Source organism: Ochlerotatus camptorhynchus, unplaced genomic scaffold, assembly GCF_037179485.1.
Source record: "Ochlerotatus camptorhynchus isolate MF236.1 unplaced genomic scaffold, CSIRO-AGI_Acam_v1.1 ptg000746l, whole genome shotgun sequence".
NCBI lineage: Eukaryota > Metazoa > Arthropoda > Insecta > Diptera > Culicidae > Ochlerotatus > Ochlerotatus camptorhynchus.
Genome location: NW_027041214.1, coordinates 113,069 through 136,302, shown reverse-complemented (window position 1 = coordinate 136,302; position 23,234 = coordinate 113,069). Strand labels below are relative to the sequence as shown.

General features: G+C 39.6%; 1 protein-coding gene across 3 annotated transcripts in view; it reads right to left on the bottom strand.

Annotated features, from left to right (window-relative positions):
* Positions 1-23,234, bottom strand: part of LOC135714868 (muscle M-line assembly protein unc-89-like) — a 148,309-nt gene that overhangs the window by 46,758 nt on the left and 78,317 nt on the right. For 2 of the 3 annotated variants that reach the window (XM_065238279.1, XM_065238280.1), the window contains one exon: positions 5,461-6,245. In XM_065238279.1, coding sequence (XP_065094351.1) covers positions 5,461-6,245 — 785 coding nt within the window. Of the gene's footprint in view, positions 1-5,460; positions 6,246-23,234 lie in introns of those variants that run through there. The other variant, XM_065238282.1, reaches the window with a different exon arrangement.

Sequence of the window (23,234 nt, the reverse complement as noted above, 5' to 3'; positions counted from 1 at the left end):
AGGTTGTCCGACAGTTCCGGTGGGGGTGTAGCGTCCGCACTAACGGGGTCGCGGCTACCCGAGGCTTCCACCGTTTTCTTCATCCAGCTGGTGTTGGTTGGTGTGATGATGTCGTTTGTATCGGCTACATGACTGGGTGACTCCGCATTTTGAAGAACCGTATTATCTTGGGTGGGTGGTATTGTGGGGTGCATTGTAGGTTGTTAGGGGGGAAAGGTGCAGTGAGAATTGTATTAGTTCATAGGGTCGTCGGAGTGCTCTGATGAGGGCGAATGCGAGTCAGGGTCAATGCCGGGTTTGAGTTTCGGTTTGTTCTTTTCCGTTGGTTGGTTGCTATTACTGGTGTTGTTGTTGTTGTTGCTCCTTTTGTCTTTCTTGATTGGAGAGCGGGACCGTTTTGGGGATCCAGTTACCTTTTTGGGGTTGTTGCTGCGGCTTCGGCTTCGGAGTCGAGCCTCCCGCAGGTCTGAGTTTAGGGGTTTGGGTGGTTGAAGTTCGCTGGATGGCGGATCATTTTTAGATGTTCCCTCTTGGCAGAGTTTCCTGGATTTGTGGGAGTTTTGCGGTGTTGAGGTGGTGTTTTCCTTCGGAATTTTGGCTACAATTGCTCGCAGTGTGGCGATCTCTTTATCTTTGAGGGCGACGGTGCTATTGAGTGAAGACACTTGGGCATAGGTGTTCAATCGTATCGTCCCCGCTGATGGTCCTGGATCGTTGGACTAGGACCTGTTCCAGGGCGAGTATACGATCGTCCTTCTTCTTAATTTCTTCCACGAGGGAATCGATTTTTGCCATAAGTTCATGGATCAGGTTGCTGTTGGTGATGTTGCCATTGTTGCCAGCTTCGAGTGCTTGGATCCGCTTGTCCTTTTCCTCCATTTCAAGACGGATGATTGCAAGATTGTCGGACAGTTCGGAGATAATTTGGTCCTTGCCAGCAGAGGCAACTCCAGCGTAGCTGGTTGTACCATGCGTCTGTTGGTAGAGCCTCTTGTCTGCTCTAATCTTTTGAATCTCGTTTTCGGTAACGTACACGGGGAATTTGCGGCTTGAGAGGCTGTGTTCGGCTATATTGCACCTGGTGCAAAAACAAGTAGTATGGCAGTGTTGTCCTTCAGCGGTCTCATGCTGTTGGGCACAGTTTCCACATGTAGCATTGGTTTGCTGGCAACGAGCCCTGGTGTGTCCAAAATTCCAGCACTTATAGCACAACATCGGTGCCGGATAGTACCGTCTTGTCCTGCATCGAAGCCAGCCAAAGTCTATGAATTCCGGAAGAGTAGTCCCTTCGATCGTTAGGATGATAGTGGGAGTATTTTCCCGTCGTTCCCCAACCCTTTGAGTGATCCGGCGAAGATCCGCAACCTTTTGAGAAGCTAGGGCAGCCTTGAGATCATCGTCGTTGAAATTCACAGTGTCTAGACAGCTTACAACGCATCGGGTGAAGTTGAGGTTAGGATGTTTGCTTATTTTGACTTCTGTATCGTCGAGTAGCTTCGACATCGCCAGCAGACGTTTTATTTGTTCAGGGCTATGGACCTTGAGAGCGTAGGAGATTCCTTTGCCCTCTGGAAAAGCTCCTTCTATTGTTGAGCCGATCCATTTTTCCACGGAGGTTCTTAGGAGAAAGGGGTGCTTCGGAAGTGAGCCGTGGACGCCTTCCATCCTCAGAATTGTCAGCTCGCCGCTGGTGTTCTTGGGGTCCATGTACTCTGGAAGGGTTCTTCCAGCGTAGCTTCCATTGATTAGGTTTTGTGTAGATTTGTTCGATAGACCTCCACCTGGGTCCCCAGTAAGGGGTAAGGGGTCCACTGCCGACGCCATGGTCAGTGGACCGCGGGAAAAATTACCCCCAACGATGCACTTTGATTATTTATTTTTTCACACGGGGGAAATGGAAACCAGATAGATAGAGTGAAGTTATCCGGAGAACGTAACACCCGCGAAAACACTACGGCTCACTGTTATATACCGGATAAGAGACCGCTCTCTTGAGAGTGAGTTCTTTGAGTTAAACTGCTTTCACTGTATCATACTGGGGTTTTCACTCGACGGATGATATATTGCACCACGAAAACTGACTTGGGGTGTCGCCGACCTATACCGAAGACTATTCCGGCTGTGAAGAACGGCTTTTAACTGCGCCTACTTTACCCGGTGAGGGATGTAAACAAATAGTGACTCACTACTAATTCACTGTGAGTGCGAGATTGTTCTGACCACTCTCTTCTCTAACCGACAAAAGCTCGTGCTTTTGTTCCAATAGCTGCTATCCCCAGCCGGTGACTTTGGTTTATGGAAAAACAAGAAATATGTTTCTAGGATTTAATGGCTATTAAAAGCCAGCACTACTCCGATGACTCGCGTTGGGGAGCTTTATGGCCAGCCACGAGTGATTTCCAGACGATTAGGAAAAAAGTAGACTCGCTACGAAGTGAAAAAAGGAGAAAAATAAACAGCTCGAAAGTACCGAAAAAACGACCAATCGTGACGAGAACAAGCTGTCAACTGAGCATTCTATGTTTTTTTTCTCATAGCCATCTTTGGTTAGCTATATTTTTTCAACCCTAATGTGTTTTTTTCTGATTGAAATATACCAAATGAAAGATTGAAGTCTTATCTACCAAAGCTTCTTTGTGAAGAACTCGATTAAATTTAATTATTATACAACAAAATTGAAAAGTATGTTGAGAGTACCAAAAACAACTTTAAAATTTCATACATTTTAGTGATTTTAAGTTAAACATCTTCATAACTGTTAATTTATTTGTTCCACAAAAAATTCTCCATTCAGTTCCCTAGAGCTGTACCTTTGATAGTAATCTTGTAAATTTTATGGTTTCTTCGTAATGATTGATTTAAAACACCCATTAAAACTTGTGATGTTTTCTTAAAATGTGCTATGGGCAACCTATTCTTTCATAAGTTCGGCTGTTGCAGTCCAATACGTGTATGAAAATTGGCTAGAATATTATTGTAAATTTTGTGATACATTCTTAACTTTCGATTACCGCACATCATCTGCGCCGAAAGAAAATATCACTGCGTAGATGTTTTGCGGTATTGAATATTGCTCAGTTTTAGAAGAACACACAACAAGAGACAGCGAATCGTCGAATCCTGAGAGCGGAAAGAAGAGATGTAGGTAGTGGTCGACATCCCTTTTATTTCATTGCGCTCACGAAATTCTGAGACTCTTTTTTTTTCCTTGATTTGTTTTCCGTCGATCTTGTTTTCCGTGCTGAGCACCAATGCTACCGACGCCAGGGAGGCAGCTCCCACACCTGGACCCTACCTATCGACCCATCAACTCATGAACCGGGACCAACGGCTTTGCTCTATGGAATTGCTATTACATACATACATATATCCAGTATTGAATGCTATTAGCCCTAAACATTCAAGGGGGTGATTTTGTGCGATTAAATAGATATTATTTTTGAAAGTTCTGTCAAATTTACTGCCTATAATCGCATATAAGTCCCATATGAATTTTCGTCAATTTTGTGATAACAACGCTATCCACTATCAATTGGAATTAACTTTCATATTATGTGATAATACTACGGACTTTGATCATGAAAAATGTGAAAACAACGTCATCAATTTTTCCCATCATGCATGTCAGTTCCAACCTGAAATACAATAGTTCATAGTTCAAGTTAATGTTCTGCTTTTTGAATTGCTATATTTTTCGCTGATATAACAAAACATGCGAGCTTCATTGAAGCTGATTTTGACTCAAAAAAATTAATAAATTACCTATGATTTTTCAAATATTTACATGGGAATTGCACTTCGTAACTTCGACTGCCATTTTCTCAATGCCTACTTTTTCCATATGGGACTGATCTGCGATTATTGGTAGTCTAATGGTGGTCTTTGTTTAATATCGTTGAAACGATGCCTCAAAACAGGGTAGTATCTTCGGCAAAGTTTCAAGTTGTTTTCGAAATTTCATAATTTTAGTGCTATTAATTACATTTAGTGCGTAATATTTATTTTATTTACCTGCAGTCCTACTTCATAATGCATTAATTACTTTAAGTACCGTAAATCGGGGGTAAATTGATCACAGGTGTTAAATTGATCGAACAAACTGCTGAAAATAAATTCGTTTTTTTAAGATTCAATATTGATAGGTAATTCAAAGGCACGTTTAATCAACATTTCTCATTAAGTTTGTTTGAAAATCACAGATAATTCTACATTAATCTTAGCTTATTTTCTGTTCTCACATATATAGTTGATAATAAACATATTTTTCAAATATATAAATGATATATATGAGCTGTAATCACATCAACTTACATTCTGCAGACCTACTGTAAGCCAAATTAATAATAAAATAACTGCAACAACTTTTGGAACAACAAGTTGCAACAATCAACAAACTCTTGATCAATTTCACTTCAAAGCAGTATTTTCAAATTTTCGAACAAAAAAAAAAAATATTTTCGGAATTTTGGAATCATTAGATGTTTTAATGATATTTTGTACTAGTTGAAGAGGTTGAAAGGCAAGTGTGTGACTCATAAAACTTGTCAAATTTGCTTTCAGATAGTCACAATCAGTGATTTTACGACTCGCGAGCGCTCACTGTAAGTATAATTTACAACCTCTTCTTTTAACTTACAGGTACAAAATATCATCTAAAGATTTTATAATTCCGAAAAATATGTTTTAATAGCAAGTGTGTGGAAGCAACCCTATAAACAAACCCTATAAACAAACCAATCCCCAGTACTGGTTTAAACAATAAATTAATTGAAAATAAACTACACGCAAAGAAAACATTCACATACTTATTACTTGATCAATTTACTGGTTTACTGTACTTCGAATGCTCCTTAATTCTGACTTTGGTTCTTTGTTGTGGTCGTGCGGTTAGTGGCGGCGTCCGTCATTGTGTGTTGTCCGTTGTCTATAGTCTATAGTGTTAGGTGTGTGTAGTCAGTGCATGTCAATAGTCTTTTTATTGTATTACGTTCCCTCGAGATATTTCTCAATGTCGAAGTTTTGTGTTCTTTTTACAAACATGAGGATTTTTTACAGATAAATGCTCTTAAACACTCAAAATAAAGTTGCATGAAAATTCATTTTCCCTCTTGTAGTTCATTCCTTATTTTAAACATGAGTTGTTTGGAAGAATAAAGCTATTGATCACATCAACTGAACATGTTAACTTCTTCTCTAATCCCTGCTAGATATGCTAGTTCAATGCTTACTTGATTTTGCCAACATGATATCCTACGAGATAAGAAAGGTAGTTTCCAATGGACCTGCTGTATTATGTTTTGAAACGATTTTTTTCCACGATAATTTTTTGTTGTAAAAAATTTTTATAAGCAAACTTACATACAAATACTACTGGATGATTAAAACAGTTGAACTAATGCACTGAAAATTTCGTGGATTCTTTATGAAACCCTTTTTTGTGTGTATGACAAGTTCACTTACCTCTAACATTTTTAACAAATGTTGGTGCTTCATATTGTTTTCCGAGTACGGGATATATGGACAACAGGCAGGATGTCTCTACTTCTCCAAAATTATTGCTAGCAACACATTTGTATGTGCCTGAATCGCTAACAGTAGTAGTTGTGAAGTGAATAGCACCAACGCCAAGTTTTGAGTTATTCTTCAAGGTTTTCGAATATGATACCGGTATGTTATTTTTAAACCATTTGATCGTAGGGGATGGTCCAACACATGAGCATACCAATTTGACAGAACTTCCTTCAGCTATAGTCATGTTCTTCAATTGAGCTTCAAAGTACAGCTTTTGCTTCAAGTCGAGTGGCTTGGGTTTCGTAAGTTCCTCGGGTATTGGCCTTGATTCGGTACTGTACAGGGTGGACAACTTTTTACGCCATTCTCTTTTCTGTGTGTTTTTTTTAGCTTTCTCAGCTTGAACTTCCGCATTTTCTTCTATAGCTTCAATAATTTCTTCAGTAAATGCTGCATTCAAAGCTTCTTCAGTGATGGGTATAGAAGGCTCTCTTGGTTGAGATTTGATCGATAAAACTGAAGCAGCACGTGACGCTGACCTAGATCTTCCCGGCAATAAGTATTCGTCATTTTCATCGCGTATTAATTTAGGGTCAGCATGATAAATACCAGCAACATGCTGAAAATGTTCTTTTCCTTTGAATATCACTTGGTGTTTAACTTTTTCTTCACCAGCTTCGTTTTTGGCTGTAATTACCCAATGGCCGCCATCAAGTTTAACGGGATCATGAATACTAAAATAGAAAGGAAAAGCGTAATTAAAAAAAACTACGAAATAGAAGATTTCCAATAGTGTCGAATGCGCAACTCAATATTGCGGATCTTAAGAAAAATATTCGTTCGGCTGCTACTGTATGCAGTAAGAGTTCTAAGAGTTCTACCGCCAGTATAAAAATTAGATGAATACTGAAAACAAAACAAAGTGTGCATTATTTAACAGCTGCGGAAGAACTTCTTCTGATTGGAATTGATAAATAATATAATAATATATAATATATAATAATAAAGCAATATTTTTGCCAATACATATAGCCATTAATTTTTTTTTCAAGATTTGATAATATTTATTTATTTATTTATATTAATTTGCTACGTCTTTAAACAGACCACGTATAGACTTATTACTAACTCACTTAAATACACTTACATAAACACTGATGTGCTCTTAATCCAAGATTTTTTTTATTGAAGCAAAGAAACTGAACGCGTCACAAACATTGTTGAAAACACGAATACAAGCACACAGGGGGCTAAATAGCCATAGTTTGTCCAATGTAAGGGAAGAGATAACAAATGTCATCTTCGAAATTGGAATTGACGAGCGTTGATCCTTATACCCCGTACAGACTATTAGGTTCTGCAGCGTGACGTCACGAATAAACTCAGTGTTAATCGGCTGAACCTTTTTGACAGTTCAGTGGTACTGTTTACAAGCACTTAGTCGTTTTTTCGAAAAAAAAAATTCTAAAATTTCCGAATTTTAACTTGAAAATTGTCGAGGAACAGCGCATTGCAAGGATGTTGCTCGTGAACATTGCAGAAATGTGATTTACATCTCACTGCAGTCTGAAAAATTATCGAGAAAATCCACCCAAGAAAAAATTGGCTAAGTCCACGTAAACAGTACCACTAAACTGTCATCAGATTGAGGTTAACCCCGACGGTGCAAAACCTAATGGCTTATAGTACGTTCAGACTAAAGAGTTATAACATGCTATCTTGATGGTGGTTTCTGCGTTGTAATTATTTGACAAACGTTATAACATGTTATAACTCTACAGTCTGTACAGCGTTTTATAGTACGTTCAGACTACAGAGTTGTAACATGTTATAGCGCTATCTTGATGGTGGTTTCCGTGTTGGAATTATTTGACAACCGTTATAACATGTTATAACTCTCCAGTCTGGACAGCGTTTTAAACGCTGTCCAGACTGGAGAGTTATATCATGTTATAACGGTTGTCAAGTAATTTCAACACAGAAACTGTGTGACATATATTAGCGCTAGTGTAAGCAGGTCTTAACTTGACGCTTAACAAGTCAGCAAGCCATGTGCTGTGAGCGCAAACCGGTAAACGAAGGTCTTCATGGCAACGCTCCATAAACACACACGGGCAACTCTCCACTCACTTCCGGACCAGCTCTTCACAAGGTAAGTCGTACATTGGAGATCCTGCCAGATTTAATTAGGCCATACGGAATCTTCTATCTTAAAGAAGCCAATCGGATTAGAATAACCGTAGCCCTCACGCACAAAAAAAAAAAAAATACAAGAAAAAAGAACGCCAAATCTGCCTTATTCGTCTCAAGACGACGCCATTGCGGAAAAAAACTACCAAGCCTGATTTAATCGTTTCACAACGACGCAAAACCTGCCAAATCGTTTCAAAACGATGCCGTCACTGCCAAAAAAATAATGCTAAATCTGCCTCAATCGTTTCAAAACGATGCCATATAATGAAAAAAAGCCTTAATCGTTTCAAAACGACGCAAAACCTGCCAAATCGTTTCAAAACGATGCCTCCACTGCAAAAAAAAAATGCTAAATCTGCCTGTTTCAAAACGATGCCATATAATGATAAAAGCCTTAATCGTTTCAAAACGACGCTTTTGCAAAAAAAAATCAATCAGCCTCAATACTTGAAAATGACGCCACTGCAGAACCTTCAAAATCAGCCGAAATCGTTTCTAAGCGATCCCTATTACAAAAATAAATAAATAATGCATAGATTTTACCAGCACAAGCATATAATTTTCACAAATCATTGACTTTATTTTTTTATTATGAGCAATTGTAGGCAATATTTCGAAATCTGTATCAGTAACCCTATAAACAACAAACAAAGTTTCAGCAATGCAAAACAACGGCAAGTACGTTCGGCCGAAAGAAGACCGTGAGGGTTATCCGAGCGATCGTGAACTGGAGCGAAAAGCAAACCCAAACATCGTCGATGGTGGCACGAGCCTCATTGATGACTGTAGCGAACATTCAGCTTACTTAAGCAACAGCAGTGACCGTGAAGAAAGTGAGGACGCAGACACCGATCGTAGCAGCACCTACAGCACAACAAGCATTAGCCCCACCAGTGACGGTGGAGAACCGGTCATACCATCGAAGGGAGGTAACACCGCTAAGCAGACAAACCCGGAAGAACACAGCACAAGTGAACAAATGACACAAATTGAAAAAGTGCTCGTGGACCTATCAAAGGCTATTACTATAGGGGCAACTCTAAGACCAGAAGGTCCCGAAGAAGCGAGCTCAACTTTTTGGCTCAGCTCTGGTACTATATTCGGTCCCAAGCTAATCGATTCACCCCTCGAAACATAGGAAAATCCACTAACCCCTCATTTTATCTGTCAAACTTTCATAGCGAATCAAAACAAACATAGTGTAGTACTGAAATTTATACTAGAATGGGGTACGTTAATCGTTTGCTTGGGTCCAATAGGCTAGTCAAGTAGTGAGCCAATTTAAAATCGTTAGTTTCGTATTGATTGTTGCTATTACTCTACTCCAGCCTGGTGCCCCGCAGTCAGTATGTCACAAAGCCGACCAAAGCTGGAATTTCAGCCACGAACCGTCTAAGCCACATGGTTCGTATACGTCCGTGAGCCCAGAGCACATCAAGCCTTTTCCCGGCGGTGTCCGTCCGAATAAATGTGGGCTGAATGGCACGACTTCATCGAAAACTTCGAGGTTTGCAAACGAGCCGGTTTACAAGGTCAAGCTTCTCTACCTATCCCTCGGGCAGGAGCCATTAACCTACGTCCCAGCCTGGCTGATCCACGCTGTTATAAAGTATTTGTAAAGTATTGAGAAACATTTACGCTCAATGACAGACACAGCTGCAGAGCACCGAGCCTTCTTGAAGATGAAGCAAGGAAAAGATGAATCAATAGTCGCATTTCACGCGTGGCTAATTAGAAGCGTTAGGCTGTGTGGTTACAGCTCCAGTGACCAAAACCGATTAGTGCGAGCACAGGTAAAAATTGGTAAAAGCATGGTTACGACACCAATTTTATCGTACAGGCATCCACACGCCATGAAGCATACGAGGCAGAAACAACCGAACAACCGCTGGATACCAATATATTGAAGGTTGGCCGGGACTATGGAACGAGTAACAAGAGGACCGATTCTCAGCAAGAGTCTAGCTACCCATTCGCTAAGCATCGTCGTACAAACTCAGATTTCGTGCAAGCATCAGAGCGCCGGTTGGACCCGTCGAGATGGACAGGTAGGTCCAACCTTCAAGCGAGAGATAATCAGCCCAGCCTACGAACACAAGGGCGTCAGATGCGTTGTCCTAGGTGCAACAACGTTTCTTATCGAAACCCGCAATGCCCCGCGTTATCCAGAACGTGCGATAAATGTGGAAAACGAGGACATTTCACAGTTGCATGCCGGACAGGACGGCGCGTGCAGCAAATTGTGAAGCACTCTGATGTTGAATCCTACGGTGACAAAAATCCCACTAACGAAGAACAGGTAAAGTAAGGTTGATCATTCGTACATGAGAAAAGGCTTTTAAATATACGATTTTAACAAGCATTTTACGTTTTATCACTTTACCAACAATCCCTCAAAATTCTCATTTTTAGAACATAAACACACTTTGGAGGACGCAGTAGTTGACTGCAGTATCGGATCCGCTAACCCCATAAGTTTTCTGATCGATTCCGGGGCCGATGTTAACGTAATTGGAGGCAGTGATTGGGTGCACATCAAACGAAATTATCACGAGGGTGTCGCAAAACTCCAATTCATTCAACAGCCCCATCAAAGCTTTCGCGCCTATGCTTCTGCTAAACCAATGCCGGTTCAGTGTACTTTCAGAGCATCAGTAGAAGTACCAGGAACATCCAAACCGCTAGTAACCGCTACATTCCATGTTGTCCCTGATGGGGCGAGATCGCTACTAGGCCGGTCTACCGCACACGACTTGAAGCTTCTTCAAGTAGAAAAAACCGTTGACAGCATGGAAAGTATTGAGAACGGTATATTTCCTAAAATGCCGGGAGTGCAAGTCAAATTTAGTGTAGATGGAACGATCCCTCCAACCAAGAATGCGTATTATAACGTCCCGGCAGCATTCAGGGAGGCTGCCCGGATAAGACTGGACGAAATGGAAAAGCGCGGAATAATAGAGAAGGTGAAAAAAGCGCCCAACTGGATAAGTGGCATGCCTGCCGTGGCAAAAGGCAAGTCAAATTTCCGGCTCGTGGTTAACATGAGGGCGCCGAATAAAGTCATAAATAAAGAATATTTTCGGCTGCCCTTGACATACGAAATGAGGGTCAAACTCCGTGGTGCAAAATACTTCACAAAAATGGACCTGAGCAATGCATTTTATCACCTGTAGCTAAGCGAACTCACAACTTTCCTTGCCGAAAACGGTATGTACCGTTTTACACGGCTGATGTTCGGGGTCAATTGCGCCTCCGAAGTATTTCAGCGTGAAATAACCCGTCTACTTACTGGTATAAGGAACGTGATAGTCTATATAGATGATATTCTTATTTCTGCGAATACGACATTGTCGGTGAAGTGCTTGGACGAATTACGACAGATTGTCGGTGAAGTGCTCAAGTACTAAGGGAAAATAAGCAAAATGCGGATTCGATAAGAGCAGCATTAAGTTCCTTGTTCACCAATTGGATGGCGACGGTTTCCATGTTGATGATGAAAAAAAATCAAAAGCGTGCGCAACTTCCGGGATCCTACTACTATTTCAGAGCTGCGGAGTTTCTTGGGTCTTGCGTCCTTCATCAGCTCATATGTGAGAAATTTAGCGCAGATATCGCGCCCGTTGTGGGAAATCGTGTCAAAAGAGGCATGGACCTGGGACGCGGACCAGAAGAGGGCTTTCGAGCAAATTAAACAGCGAATACAGCATTGCACAACCGCCCTTGGATATTTTTCTGACACAGATAAAACTATCTTGTACACCGACGCCTCCCCTAACGCACTAGGTGCCGTACTAGTACAAGAAAGCAAAACTCGCAAGCCAAGAATAATTAGCTTTGCTTCTAAAGCCCTCACGAAAACTGAGCGAGGTTATGCCCAGAACCAACGCGAGGCACTCAGTGCGGTTTGGGGAGTTGAACACTTCTCCTACTTCCTCCTTGGTAGACACTTTACCCTCCGCACGGATGCTCAAGGAGTAGCGTTTATCCTCAACCGATCGCGGGAGGAATCAAAGCGAGCTTTAACTCGGGCTGATGGGTGGGCGCTCAGATTGAGCCCCTACAACTACAATGTGGAGTACGTGCGTGGAACGGACAACATTGCCGACCCGTCATCCAGACTCTGGGTTGATGCATATATTATGTCACGCTCTAAGGGAGGAGGGGGGGGGTCTAATATTTTATGACAAGCAATGCATTAGGTATAGGAAAAACGTCGTACGGGTATTTTTTTGCTCGATTTAGTTTCTTTTTTTTTTCCTTTGGTTTGTTTTTTCCGTCGATCTTGTTTTCCGTGCTGAGCACCAATGCTACCGACGTGCCAGGAAGGCAGCTCCCACACCTGGACCCTACCTATCGACCCATCAACTCATGAACCGGGGACCAACGGCTTTACTTCCCATCCGAAGGAAGGCGTGATCAGAGATGTTATGCCTCAGAACATCCCGGCGGCGCCGACTGTCAAAAATTAATATGTTTATTTTAAACATGCTTTTCATGTTTAAAATAAACTAACATATTTTGAAATTATTTTAGCATTTGAATGCTGAATAAATCAAAATAAAATGGATAGCAAATAAATGGAAATTCCTGCGATTATGGAAAGTCTGTGGATGTTTGGATCCGGGGGGCCGTCAGGGTGGGTGTACGATCCGATCCAGTTCAGTAAAACCGGTGAAACTTTGTGATATTAGCGTCATTTTGTTGTTTCTGACGCTGGTCCTCATACCGGCCTCTTTCTAAGTTTAGTGTTCGGGGATGATCTGTTTTTCTTTCGACGGTGGGGGTGAGTATGATATGGGGATCGGCATCAGAAACGACGGATTGATGTTAATATTGTGATGTTCCACCGGTTTTGTCGAGCTTGGAACACTTGCTTTCGTGGGTTTCCGGACCCTCTACTTCGGTTTCGCCGCTTGCAGGCCGTTTGCGGTTAAGTTTGCCGAATTTAAACAAGAAGGAAAAAAGGACACGCTAAAAATTGATTACCCAGATTATGTATTGTTGAACATGCTTTTGAATTTAATTTAAACATACATATTTTTGTTGAAAACATGTTTTTAATTTACTTTGAACTATTCATATTTTTATTTAATAAACATATATATTTTTAACTTGAATGAACAAAATTTGGTTCCGTGATTAATGCATGGGCCCTCTACGATGGTGATGAAGAGCCCTTTAATGAAGATGCTAGCCCATGGGAAATCGGAATGTTGGAAGCAAATTCAGTAGAAATTCTCACCGAAGAAGAGATCGCCCATGCTACGTCGAAAGACGTGTCGCTTCAACTTGTCATGACGGCATTGGAAACCGGATGTTGGTCAAACGTAGATAGCAGCTATCGTAGCGTACGAGATGACCTGATCGCTCGCGACGGCATAATTGTGAAAACCGGTTGCGCGGTTCTACCATAGAGGTAACTCTAAGACAAGAAGGTCCCGAAATAACGTGCTCAACTTTTTGGCTCAGCTCTGGTACTCTCTTCGGTCCCAAGCTAATCGATTCATCCCTCGAAACATAGGAAAATCCACTAACCTCTCATTTTATCTGTCAAACTTTCATAGCGAATCAAAACAAACATTGTGTAGTAGTAGACTTTGGACTAGAATGGGGTACGTTAATCGTTTGCTTGGGACCAATAGGCTATTCAAGTAGTGAGCCAATTAAAATCGTTAGTTTCGTAATAAAACCAATGATACCGCACCAAACAACGCAACAGAAACGCTACACTACAACCGTAAAAGCGATCGTGAAAAGAAGCCCCCAGCGTATCTAGACCAGTTCGTCAGGCGCACGGAACAATAAGCGACAATGTAACCAACCAAGAAGGAAGAAATTTTATGCTAGTCTGAGCATCATTCGACCGTGTTTGTTGTTGTTCCGTTCCCTTTTGTTCCCCTTTCTGTCGCGGTGATTGGCAGTAATCCACACTTGTGGTCTTAGCATATAACACCACCCTGAATTACACCATGCCCTTAATCAATCCACTACGAAAATGCGTTCCGTTGTAATATCTGCCATAAAAATATTCGTATAGTTTTTTTTTCCTCTATAATCCATTGCTCCAAATGACAATTCATGTAGCAATAAAATAAAATAATGAGGATGCACTGAAACGTTACTTAAAGGAATAAAAAGGAAAACCGAGTAAAATTCATTTTTTGTGAAGAGAGAGGGTCATGTGTGACATATATTAGCGCTGGTGTAAGCAGGTCTTAACTTGACGCTTAACAAGTCAGCAAGCCATGTGCTGTAAGCGCAAACCGGTAAACGGAGGTCTTCATAGCAACGCTTCATAAACACACACGGGCAACTCTCCACTCACTTTCGGACCAGCTCTTCACAAGGTAGGTCGCACAGAAACTATAGCGCTATAACTTGTTATAACTCTGTAGTCTGAACAAGGCATTATATCATATTATAGAGGCTATCTTGCAATGAGCACTCATACTTCTAGTTTTCACTGGAAATCCTCTGTATGAGGGCTCATTGCAAGATAGCCTATATTACATGATATCAGCTATAGTCTGAACGTACACGGATAGAAATCTCTTTATACCTTTTGGCAAATGTCTATTGCTGATTATTCATAAAATGTATAATAGTACGTTCAGACTACAGAGTAATAACATGTTATAGCGCTATCTTGATGGTGGTTTCTGTATTGTAATTATTTGACAATCGTTATCACATGTTATAACTCTCCAGTCTGGACAGCGTTTAAGTCAACTAATAAGCAGACGCCTTGCAAAAAGTTAATGAAGATCATGTGTCAAATGAAATGTATAACCGGCCACACATACCTTTTATGCATTCATATAGGACCTATGTGGTTTGTCTTATGGAAAGTATAAGCAACAAAGGCTGATGTTTTGGCAAAAATGTATAAGTGAATCACATGAATAAAATAATTGATTTTCGTTTCGTGTACTATTAGCTCTACCAGCAACATAGCACACCCTATTTCGCCTGTCAATAGATCATGGATGCAGAGGCTCCTTATAATGATCTGTCTCTTGTTTGTAACACTTCCTTCAGAAAATAAATTAAAGGCTTGTGTCCTATACACGACCGCAGTATGACGTAGTCTTCCCTCGAAGAGCACGGAGAGAGGTGGGGGTGGTATGCGGCTGCTCTGGTTCGGCGGTTTCTTGCCGGTCGTTCTGTTTTTGTATGCGATTAGTGCTGATCCCTGAACTAATCGCAAGCAGGGAGTCGGGCCGGTTGGGGGGTGGCCGAGTTGAGACGATTGTGCCCACTTTGTTTGCTCGAACCGTGTTCTTCGGGGGAGTACAGCAAGTACAGTTAGCTGTGCGTTGAAATTATGACGCTACTGATGCTGATTGTAACTGCAAATTTCAAAATCTGCTGGGTGCATTTGCCAGTGCCAACATTTTGTGTAATCTTATTGAACGTAGTATTATGCCCTTTTACAAGTAAGCAGGCTCGCGGCATAATCAAAGAATGGATGCGGTGTCCTCATCTGTTTATCCCAGAGGGCAGAAGAGGATCGCAGAACCTTGGGGAATTTCTTTTCCTTTCAGCGGTGTCCAAACCTGTGTATCCCAAGTTGGGCAGGAGAGGATCGCAATCCAAAGTGATTCTTTGATCGAAAGTATCTGTCTTTATTAATCAACTGCTGGGGTTTATATACGGAGTTATTGTCATAATACATTTTATAATTTGTTGCATTGGCATGGTGTGATTTATATTTAATTACTGTAGGCAAAGTGAGATGCCTATAACGGTGTGACAATTCTATGTTTGTTTCATTGGTGTCAATGTGCTTGCTAGGCTATTAGCGTATTGAAAGATGTAACATGATCCGCGCATTCGGGTTCGCTGTTCTTGGTGTAGGAAAGGTAAATGAATAATTCTGTTTGTCAAGGCTATGGTAGAAGTGAACGCTACTGACGTGAGTGCAGTTGCATGATATGCATTTTTCTGTCTTATCGGCAAATTTAGTAAGTTCAATTCTTACAGTGGTGTAAATGATTTAAGCTACATATGACAGTAGCAACCCGAAAAAAAAATAATTATAATAAAACAACGAATTTACCAGGAAAATTACAATAATTTTTACTGTGGAATTTCGAGTACATTAAAATTTATTGTTAAATTATTGTACAGGAGAAAAAATAAATTTCGATTTTCAACGATACAATGCTCAAACAACGAAAATTAGTGTGATCAGCTCAAATTTGTTCGAGAAAAATTACTTTTTTTTTTAATTGTTAAGATGCTTAACAACCCCCCTTTTTTACTGTAAATTTATCAAATACCATGATTTTTATTGTTCTGAACCATGAATTTCGTTTTGATTTTATGGTAATGGACAAAAATGTCCAATGCTTTGACAGTAAATATTATGGTTAAATGACATTGAAAATCATTGTATTTTTATTGGATTTTTTTTCGGGAAGCTATCCATTGATAGTTGTTATGGCAACTACCGTTAAGAAGGGTATGGATACATTAAAGGTACCAGTGTTGCCAGTTTATTTGGTTTCTTCCAAACGTAGAGGATACGGATTAAAATTAAATAAATCAACTTACCATCTCGATCACAGCATAAAAATGTTATTTTAATACGTATTCATCAATTTCCAAAGTCTAAGTTAACAAACTTCATTTGGGTTACTTTCCAGTTGAAATTATTTCAATTGGCAGAAGTCTAGTATACCGTTAGAAATTGATGAGTGAAGTAACTGTAGAAATGTTGGAAAATTCTGAATGGAAGAATGGAAGTAAAAGAATGAAGTCCAAGAATGGAAGTGAAAAAATAATGAAAATAATAATGATTCATAAAAAAATAATAGGACCATAAATAGCTGCACAATTAAGGAAGGTATTATGTTGGATAAGGTGATGACATTGATATTACAAATAATTGCAGTGTAGAAGGTGTTGGATGAAACAGGAGAAAAATAGAAAAAGAAAGAGGAACTATGTATGAGTATTGTGGAAGTCTAAAGTGGTGGAGTGTTTAAGTAAAAGAATGAGACTTGGTGTTGGACGTGTACAAGATGGAGGATAAATTCGAAGAGTACGGATAAAGCAAACCCCACACGCATCAATATGTCATATATATAGGTTTTTACCTTAAGAAATGATATGAATCATATTTTTGTTTCAGCGAGTTTCAGAGGTATACCATTTAATGTATTTTTCCGTTTATTTTTCCCCATTGTGCATTGTACCAACGAAGTAATTGATGGCAACTGGTTCTTGGGCATTACAGTTGTAACCAAAGATTTAAGTAAACTAAAGGAGAAAAATCTGTGCAACTCTAAGAAAAACCCCAAAGGCTTGGTAGCCATCATAATGAAGTAATGAAATTGGGTTGTTAGCGGAATGCTTAAATAAAACAGCAATAAAAGGTTATCTTTCATTTAATTTCACTTAATTAATTTGGGTATCAATGACAGTTTGTAGTTTCATTTTTATACCTGTGATCTTGATTTTTTTTACCTATGGGATGAGTACTTAAGGGGGTTAGATTTTGATAAGTTCTTTAGGGGCTGTTCATAAACTACGTAGACAGTTTGGGGGGGGGGCTGACAATTATCCACGTCCCATACAAATTTTAAACCTTTTGTATGGAAAATTGTCTACGGGGAGGGGGGGGGTCACGAATCCCAAAAAAACTGTCTACGTAGTTTATGAACAGCCCCTTAGTGGGAATGACACTGATGATGACTGCACATTGTAGTCGAAATACGTATCTGTCATTGATACCAAAATTAATTTAGTGGAATTAAATGGAAGATAACCTTTTTTGCTGTTTTATTTAAGCATTCCGCTAACAACCCAATTTCATTACTTCAGTTATTCTGTTAACCTGCAATATGGATTCTTCGAAGAACGTTCAACAAATACAAATTTACTCGAATTCTTGAATTATTCACTGATTGCAATGGATAATGGAAACCATGTTGAAGCTCTCTATACAGACTTCAACAAGGCATTTGATCACAATGAAATATACCCACCCTAGTTACAAATCTAGAGCTGCTTGGTTTTATATGAACTTAATAATGGTTTTATTGCAACAACAATCATTTCCTTTAGTTTTTTTTTATAATTGTATCCTTAAAGCTGACTCTAAAACCCTGATAAATCATATTATGCTGGTTTGATTTATGAAAGATTTTATGATTGCTTTGAAGTGTCCGAAAAAACAGTTTGAATTGCTTTTATAAAACCCAATAACCAAAACCAATGTTGTTTATTAAGCAGCCACAATACAACTAGTTAGCTATAAAAACATCTTTTTTAAAACAGTGATAAGTACTCAGTTTCAACTTGTCAAAATTTGAAATAACCAGCGTCAATAAAAATTTGATTCAACGTGGATTTATGGAAAAGAATCAAGGCTTCCAGCGAGACTGTATAAAAAGTGTTTCAGCCGGAACGTTCCGCAAGTAGCCCAGTCAAGAAACAAGTTCCCCAATCTTTTGAACCATCTTCACTTCTTATGGAGGAGCAGAAGCTGTAAATGCCTGATGATGAGAAAAAACAACCTGAACCGGAGTTGGAAGATGAAACAAACACCAATGCGCCTCTTAACAGATCTCTTCGACAATCTGCATTCTTCGTTTTCATCTTCTTCTTTGGTGTCAGCTGGACAGCTCAAAAGGCCTGTTACTAAGACTATATGCCCGGCAATCTACATTGAAGGAGCCCATCAAATTTAAACACCTTCCTATCGATCGTCTTACCACGCGATCCGAGAACATTATTGTTCTTCTTAACTCTGTTGAGAGTCGTTTGACAGTTCTGTTGATAACTAGTCAGTCTGACTAAAATGCCTGAAGAAAATTATTGACAACCACGAACATTATTGAAACTTTAGTTTTATAGTGGATTTGAAACGGTAATATCAGGACAAGTAGATTCATTGTTGGCATGATGAAAAGAAGTTAGTTTTATTGTCTAAAACATTTTTTCCTTTCGTAATTACTGTCACTATTTCAGTCGCAATATTTGTATTTTGAAAGGAATTTCGATAAAGTAATACATAAGTTGAAGATCTGAAGCTAATTTTGGTGTGCTTCCATTGAAACCTGCCTCGATGACCGAATTCATTCACCTCAACCATTTGGGGATCTTTTCGCGGTATTTCGCAATGATTGTAATTGCCTGAATAGTAAGGCTGTGTTCCATTCGTTGAATTCTAACTTAAATTTGGACACTTCGATAATAAATTATGTTGTTCGAAAATCCTTCTGTTGTTGATCGTCGGATTTTCGAGAAGATGTTTGTCAAAATTGATTCCTAGTCGGTCTGAAATAAGTCTGATATAACAGCAGGTTTATTTTAAAATTTTCCATCCGTCAAATTTAAATGAAAATTCACCAAATTGGACACAGTCTACATCACGTGGTGGTGGTGTTTTGATTTCAGTATCTAAAAGTAGTTGCCTTGATCCTACTCCGGTTAGCACTTCTCTTGAACAGTTGTTGGTTAAGATTACGGCACCACACAAAGCTATAAGTATCGGTGCAAAGTAAAATAACAACCTGATATCAGTTTGGAAACCAGATATCATTTTGTTTTGAGTTGTTATCGCTTAACTAATTTAGCTACCAACCTCGGTTAGTTTTGGTATCAGTTGGTAATATGAAAGAATATGAAATGATGCAAGTTTAGTTCAAAACTTGAAATATTATCCACATGATGAGAAAAAAACACGGCGAATCATATTTCAGTTATAAGCGTAAGGCTTTAAGACCAAAGCGATAAAATAATTTCGAATTATGTTGAAAAAATTGGCATTGATCACAGGATTTGTTTTCAAGATGTTTTCAATGATAATTAAATCAGTTATTTTTGTGATATCCCAGAAGTATTCTTATGCTTTAATTTTGGTTATGTTGGCTGTTTATTCAACCACAAAGAAAACATGTTCAGTTATCAAATCTTAATAATCGAGTATCAGCACTTGTTATCAATTTGGTATAATCCTTTGCTCGGGTACTTACCTCCGAACCGGAAATCTGATTTAAGCTGCGTTGAGTTTCATATCAGTTCGTTGGGTGCTGTGCTTCCCGATTAGAACACAACGACCTTGCTTTAATGTTTGGTGACTAAAACAGGTTTTTGTTGTTCTGGAATATTTCCACGAATGATCATCCGACAATTGATGTTCTTTGATCGCACATGCCATCCACTTGGGCACATGCTGGATTCAAGCAAATCAATTTAATATTGAACCGAAACTCTCGGCCGGTTGATCTTGTCCTGATAAGTAAAGCTGCCATATCGGAATGCACTGTTGTCGAAGCCTCCGAGCCTTTGATCACCCTCGATGCCGATCACCCTGCGTTGGAAGCTACTATCAATCTATCAGTACCCGATCTCTATGGTAACACCGTTGAACCACAAAGCATGGAATTTCGTAGAGCTGATTTTGCAGCTTTGAGTCACTCACTGGCCTACGTCAATTGGCAGTTCCTTGAGTGGTGCTCCTCCATTGATGAAGCCGTGAACTTCATTGACGAGGTTGTGAGTCGAACAGTAAACGATGTTGTTCCTCTAAGAAGACCTGCTCCTAAAATTACATGGTCCAATGCTCGTATACGGTACTTGAAGCATTTGAGATCGCAAGCCTAAGTACTGTAAAACCCGTAATCAATTCACCAGGCACATATTTTCTGCAGCAATTATTCAATATCGAATGTACAACCGTACGTATGACGTATCCAAACCAATCTTCAGCGCAACCCAAAGCTATTCAGGTCATTTGTGATGACATAAAGGAATGAGGATGGGCTATCTTGGGTCCGTTTCTATTCACGATTTCCATTAACGAGATTTGATTGATCCTTCCAACTGGCAGCTGATCGTTTTACGCAGACGATGTTAAGATTTACATGCTTGTGCGAAGCTTTACGGATTGCCTGCGGCTGCAGCACCCGATCGACAGTTTGAAAGGTGGCTTTCTCCAAAAGTGCAATGTCAAAGCTTTTCATCGGAAGCTAAAACCAATTATATTCGAGGATGGAAACCGTCAATAGAAAATTTGTTCGTTATGCTCTTCGCCACCTTCCTTGTAACGAACATGTGAACCTTCCACCGTACGAGGATCGTTGTAAATTCTTAAGTCTTGAAACAGTCGACCGTAGGCGGCAGTATTTTCAGCGAATAATCGATAAAAATAAAACAAAAAATAAATAAACATTCAAAATTCGTTTTACATCACATGTAAACCGTATATTTCAAACGTTTGCATTACTTCTTAGCCTTCACTTTAGGCTTATACTTCTTTGAAGCCGTGATTTTTGACACTACAGGAGTTACAAATGTTGACTTTATTTTGTGTATCACTCGGGTTATCAACAATACATTTCGCGCATAAGTTTTTTCATCCTTTCAAGGAAGAACAATGGTAATAATGTAGATCAATAGGATCAAAGCAACTGATCTTTTGGTTTTGATAAATTCCGGGTAAACCATCAAGTTGAATACCACAAACGTAATACTTCTTATAGAAAAAAAAAAGTTCTGTTTTCGATAGTTCCTCCTTATTAAAATACAACAAGGCAGAACAGGGAATCCACATTGATATGAAAATACCAACTTTGTGAATTTAAACCCAGTTTTCTCAACAATTGTGCGTGCTTCAAAAAATCTAACTAGACGTATGGATTTAGGAAGGCCTATTAAACAAAATCCAAGCATAATATTCAAAGGAAGGAGCCAAAATCTATCATGGCTGAACAGAAAAACCAAATTTGAACAAAAATAGGTACTTCTGTCAATTTAAACCTGGCTTTGCGTGTGCTTAAAAAAATCATCACGTATGAATTCTGCAAGGTTCATTCTATAAAATCCATGCATAACTTTCAAAGGACGGTATCAAAATTCAACTTAGCAGAAAAAGAAACCCAAATTGCAAACCTGGTCAAACCTTCACGTATTCAACAAGATCCATTCTATAAAATACAACCCTATTTTTTTTAAAGCCTAAATTCAGTTCTGCAGAACTGAATCAAATTTCTATGAAAATACGTACTTTTGTGAATATTAACCCGGTTCGTACTTCACGTATGGATTCAGCAAGGTCCATTCAATAAAATATTATTTTTCAAAGATATGAGCTGAAATGCAATTTGGTAGAACCGAAAAACAAAAAAAAAAAATAAAATCCGTATGGATTCAGCAATTCTATAAAATCCACGCCTATTTTTCAAAAGCAGGAGCCAAAATTTCCGCTACCGCCAGGCGTCCCTACTGTCCGGTTTCTACACGAGATCCACTTCTCTTCTTTGATTGGTACTCAGTACGGAAAATAAGATCGACGGAAAACAAACCAAGGAAAAAAAACATAAAACAGTCTGGCCCAATGTTATTGTTTTTCTAGAACAGAACAACAACACGCTTATATATCGTGGTTGCTGTCAAGCAACGAAACATCAAAATGTATTTATTGCTGATTTTCTGCAGACCGCAATAAAGCTGGTTGAAATTCAATATTTTCTTTATAGAGGTTATGAGAACCTTTTGCTTTACTTGTATTCTCAAACATGCTTTAAAAACCTTGTTAAGAATGTGTGGTAGATAGAGTTGATGTGGAATAATAATGATAAATGAATGATAACCTAGTTGAAGGCACAACAATTTGAGAATTTAAACATGCAATAAAACATTCAATATGGGTAGAATCTAGTTAGCGTGAAACATGGCAGAGGTGATAGGTTATAGTAGAGAAGAGAGCATGAGAACATAATCTCATTATTTCGTAAGGGGAAATCCAGACACAGCTAGCAGCGCTGGGTAAAGAAGGGGAAAATATGAAGGGTATAAATACGGGCTACGTTGAAGTATGACATTATCTGCTTGACCCTTAAGCAGTTTAGTTTGGTTTTAGCTCGCTCTCTCGAGTTATCCGGAAAGTTTTTTGCGACAGTGTTCGCGTTCTCTTTTTCGCGGTGTTTGTGTATGTGTGTGTGTGTGTCCTGAAATGGGGAAGCATCGCTCGCGAAGCCCGGTAAAGAACAACGATCCCGGTGAAGGAAGCTCGGGTGTATCAACATCGAACAGGTTTGCTATTCTTCCCATCGATGGGAATATCTAGTCAGCTGTGGCAGAAAAGCGCAGCAAAATTGGCAATTTCGGAAATGCTGCCGACATCAGCACGGCAAAAGTGAAGCTACCTCCGTTGGTAGTGAAAAATGTTAAGGCCGAATTCAAGTTGGACAGAGTCGGCACCAAGTTGGTGCTCCGTACGAAAGCGGAGTATGACTTGGTCGGTGCCAAGGTGGAATTCCTCACCCACGACATTCCCGGTGAGAAATCGTTCAAGGTCGTCATCAGGGGCCTACCAAACTTCGACCCAAAATTTATCGAAGCTGAAATCAGAGACCAGTACAAGCTAGCCCCAAGTGTCGTCTATCGGATGACAAAGCGGGACGATAATGTGAAGGCGTACCCAGACTGCCTTTTGCTGGTACACTTCCAGAAGGGAATGGTGACACTCAACGCGCTGGAAGCCATCCGCTCAATCAATTCCATCATCGCCAGCTGGG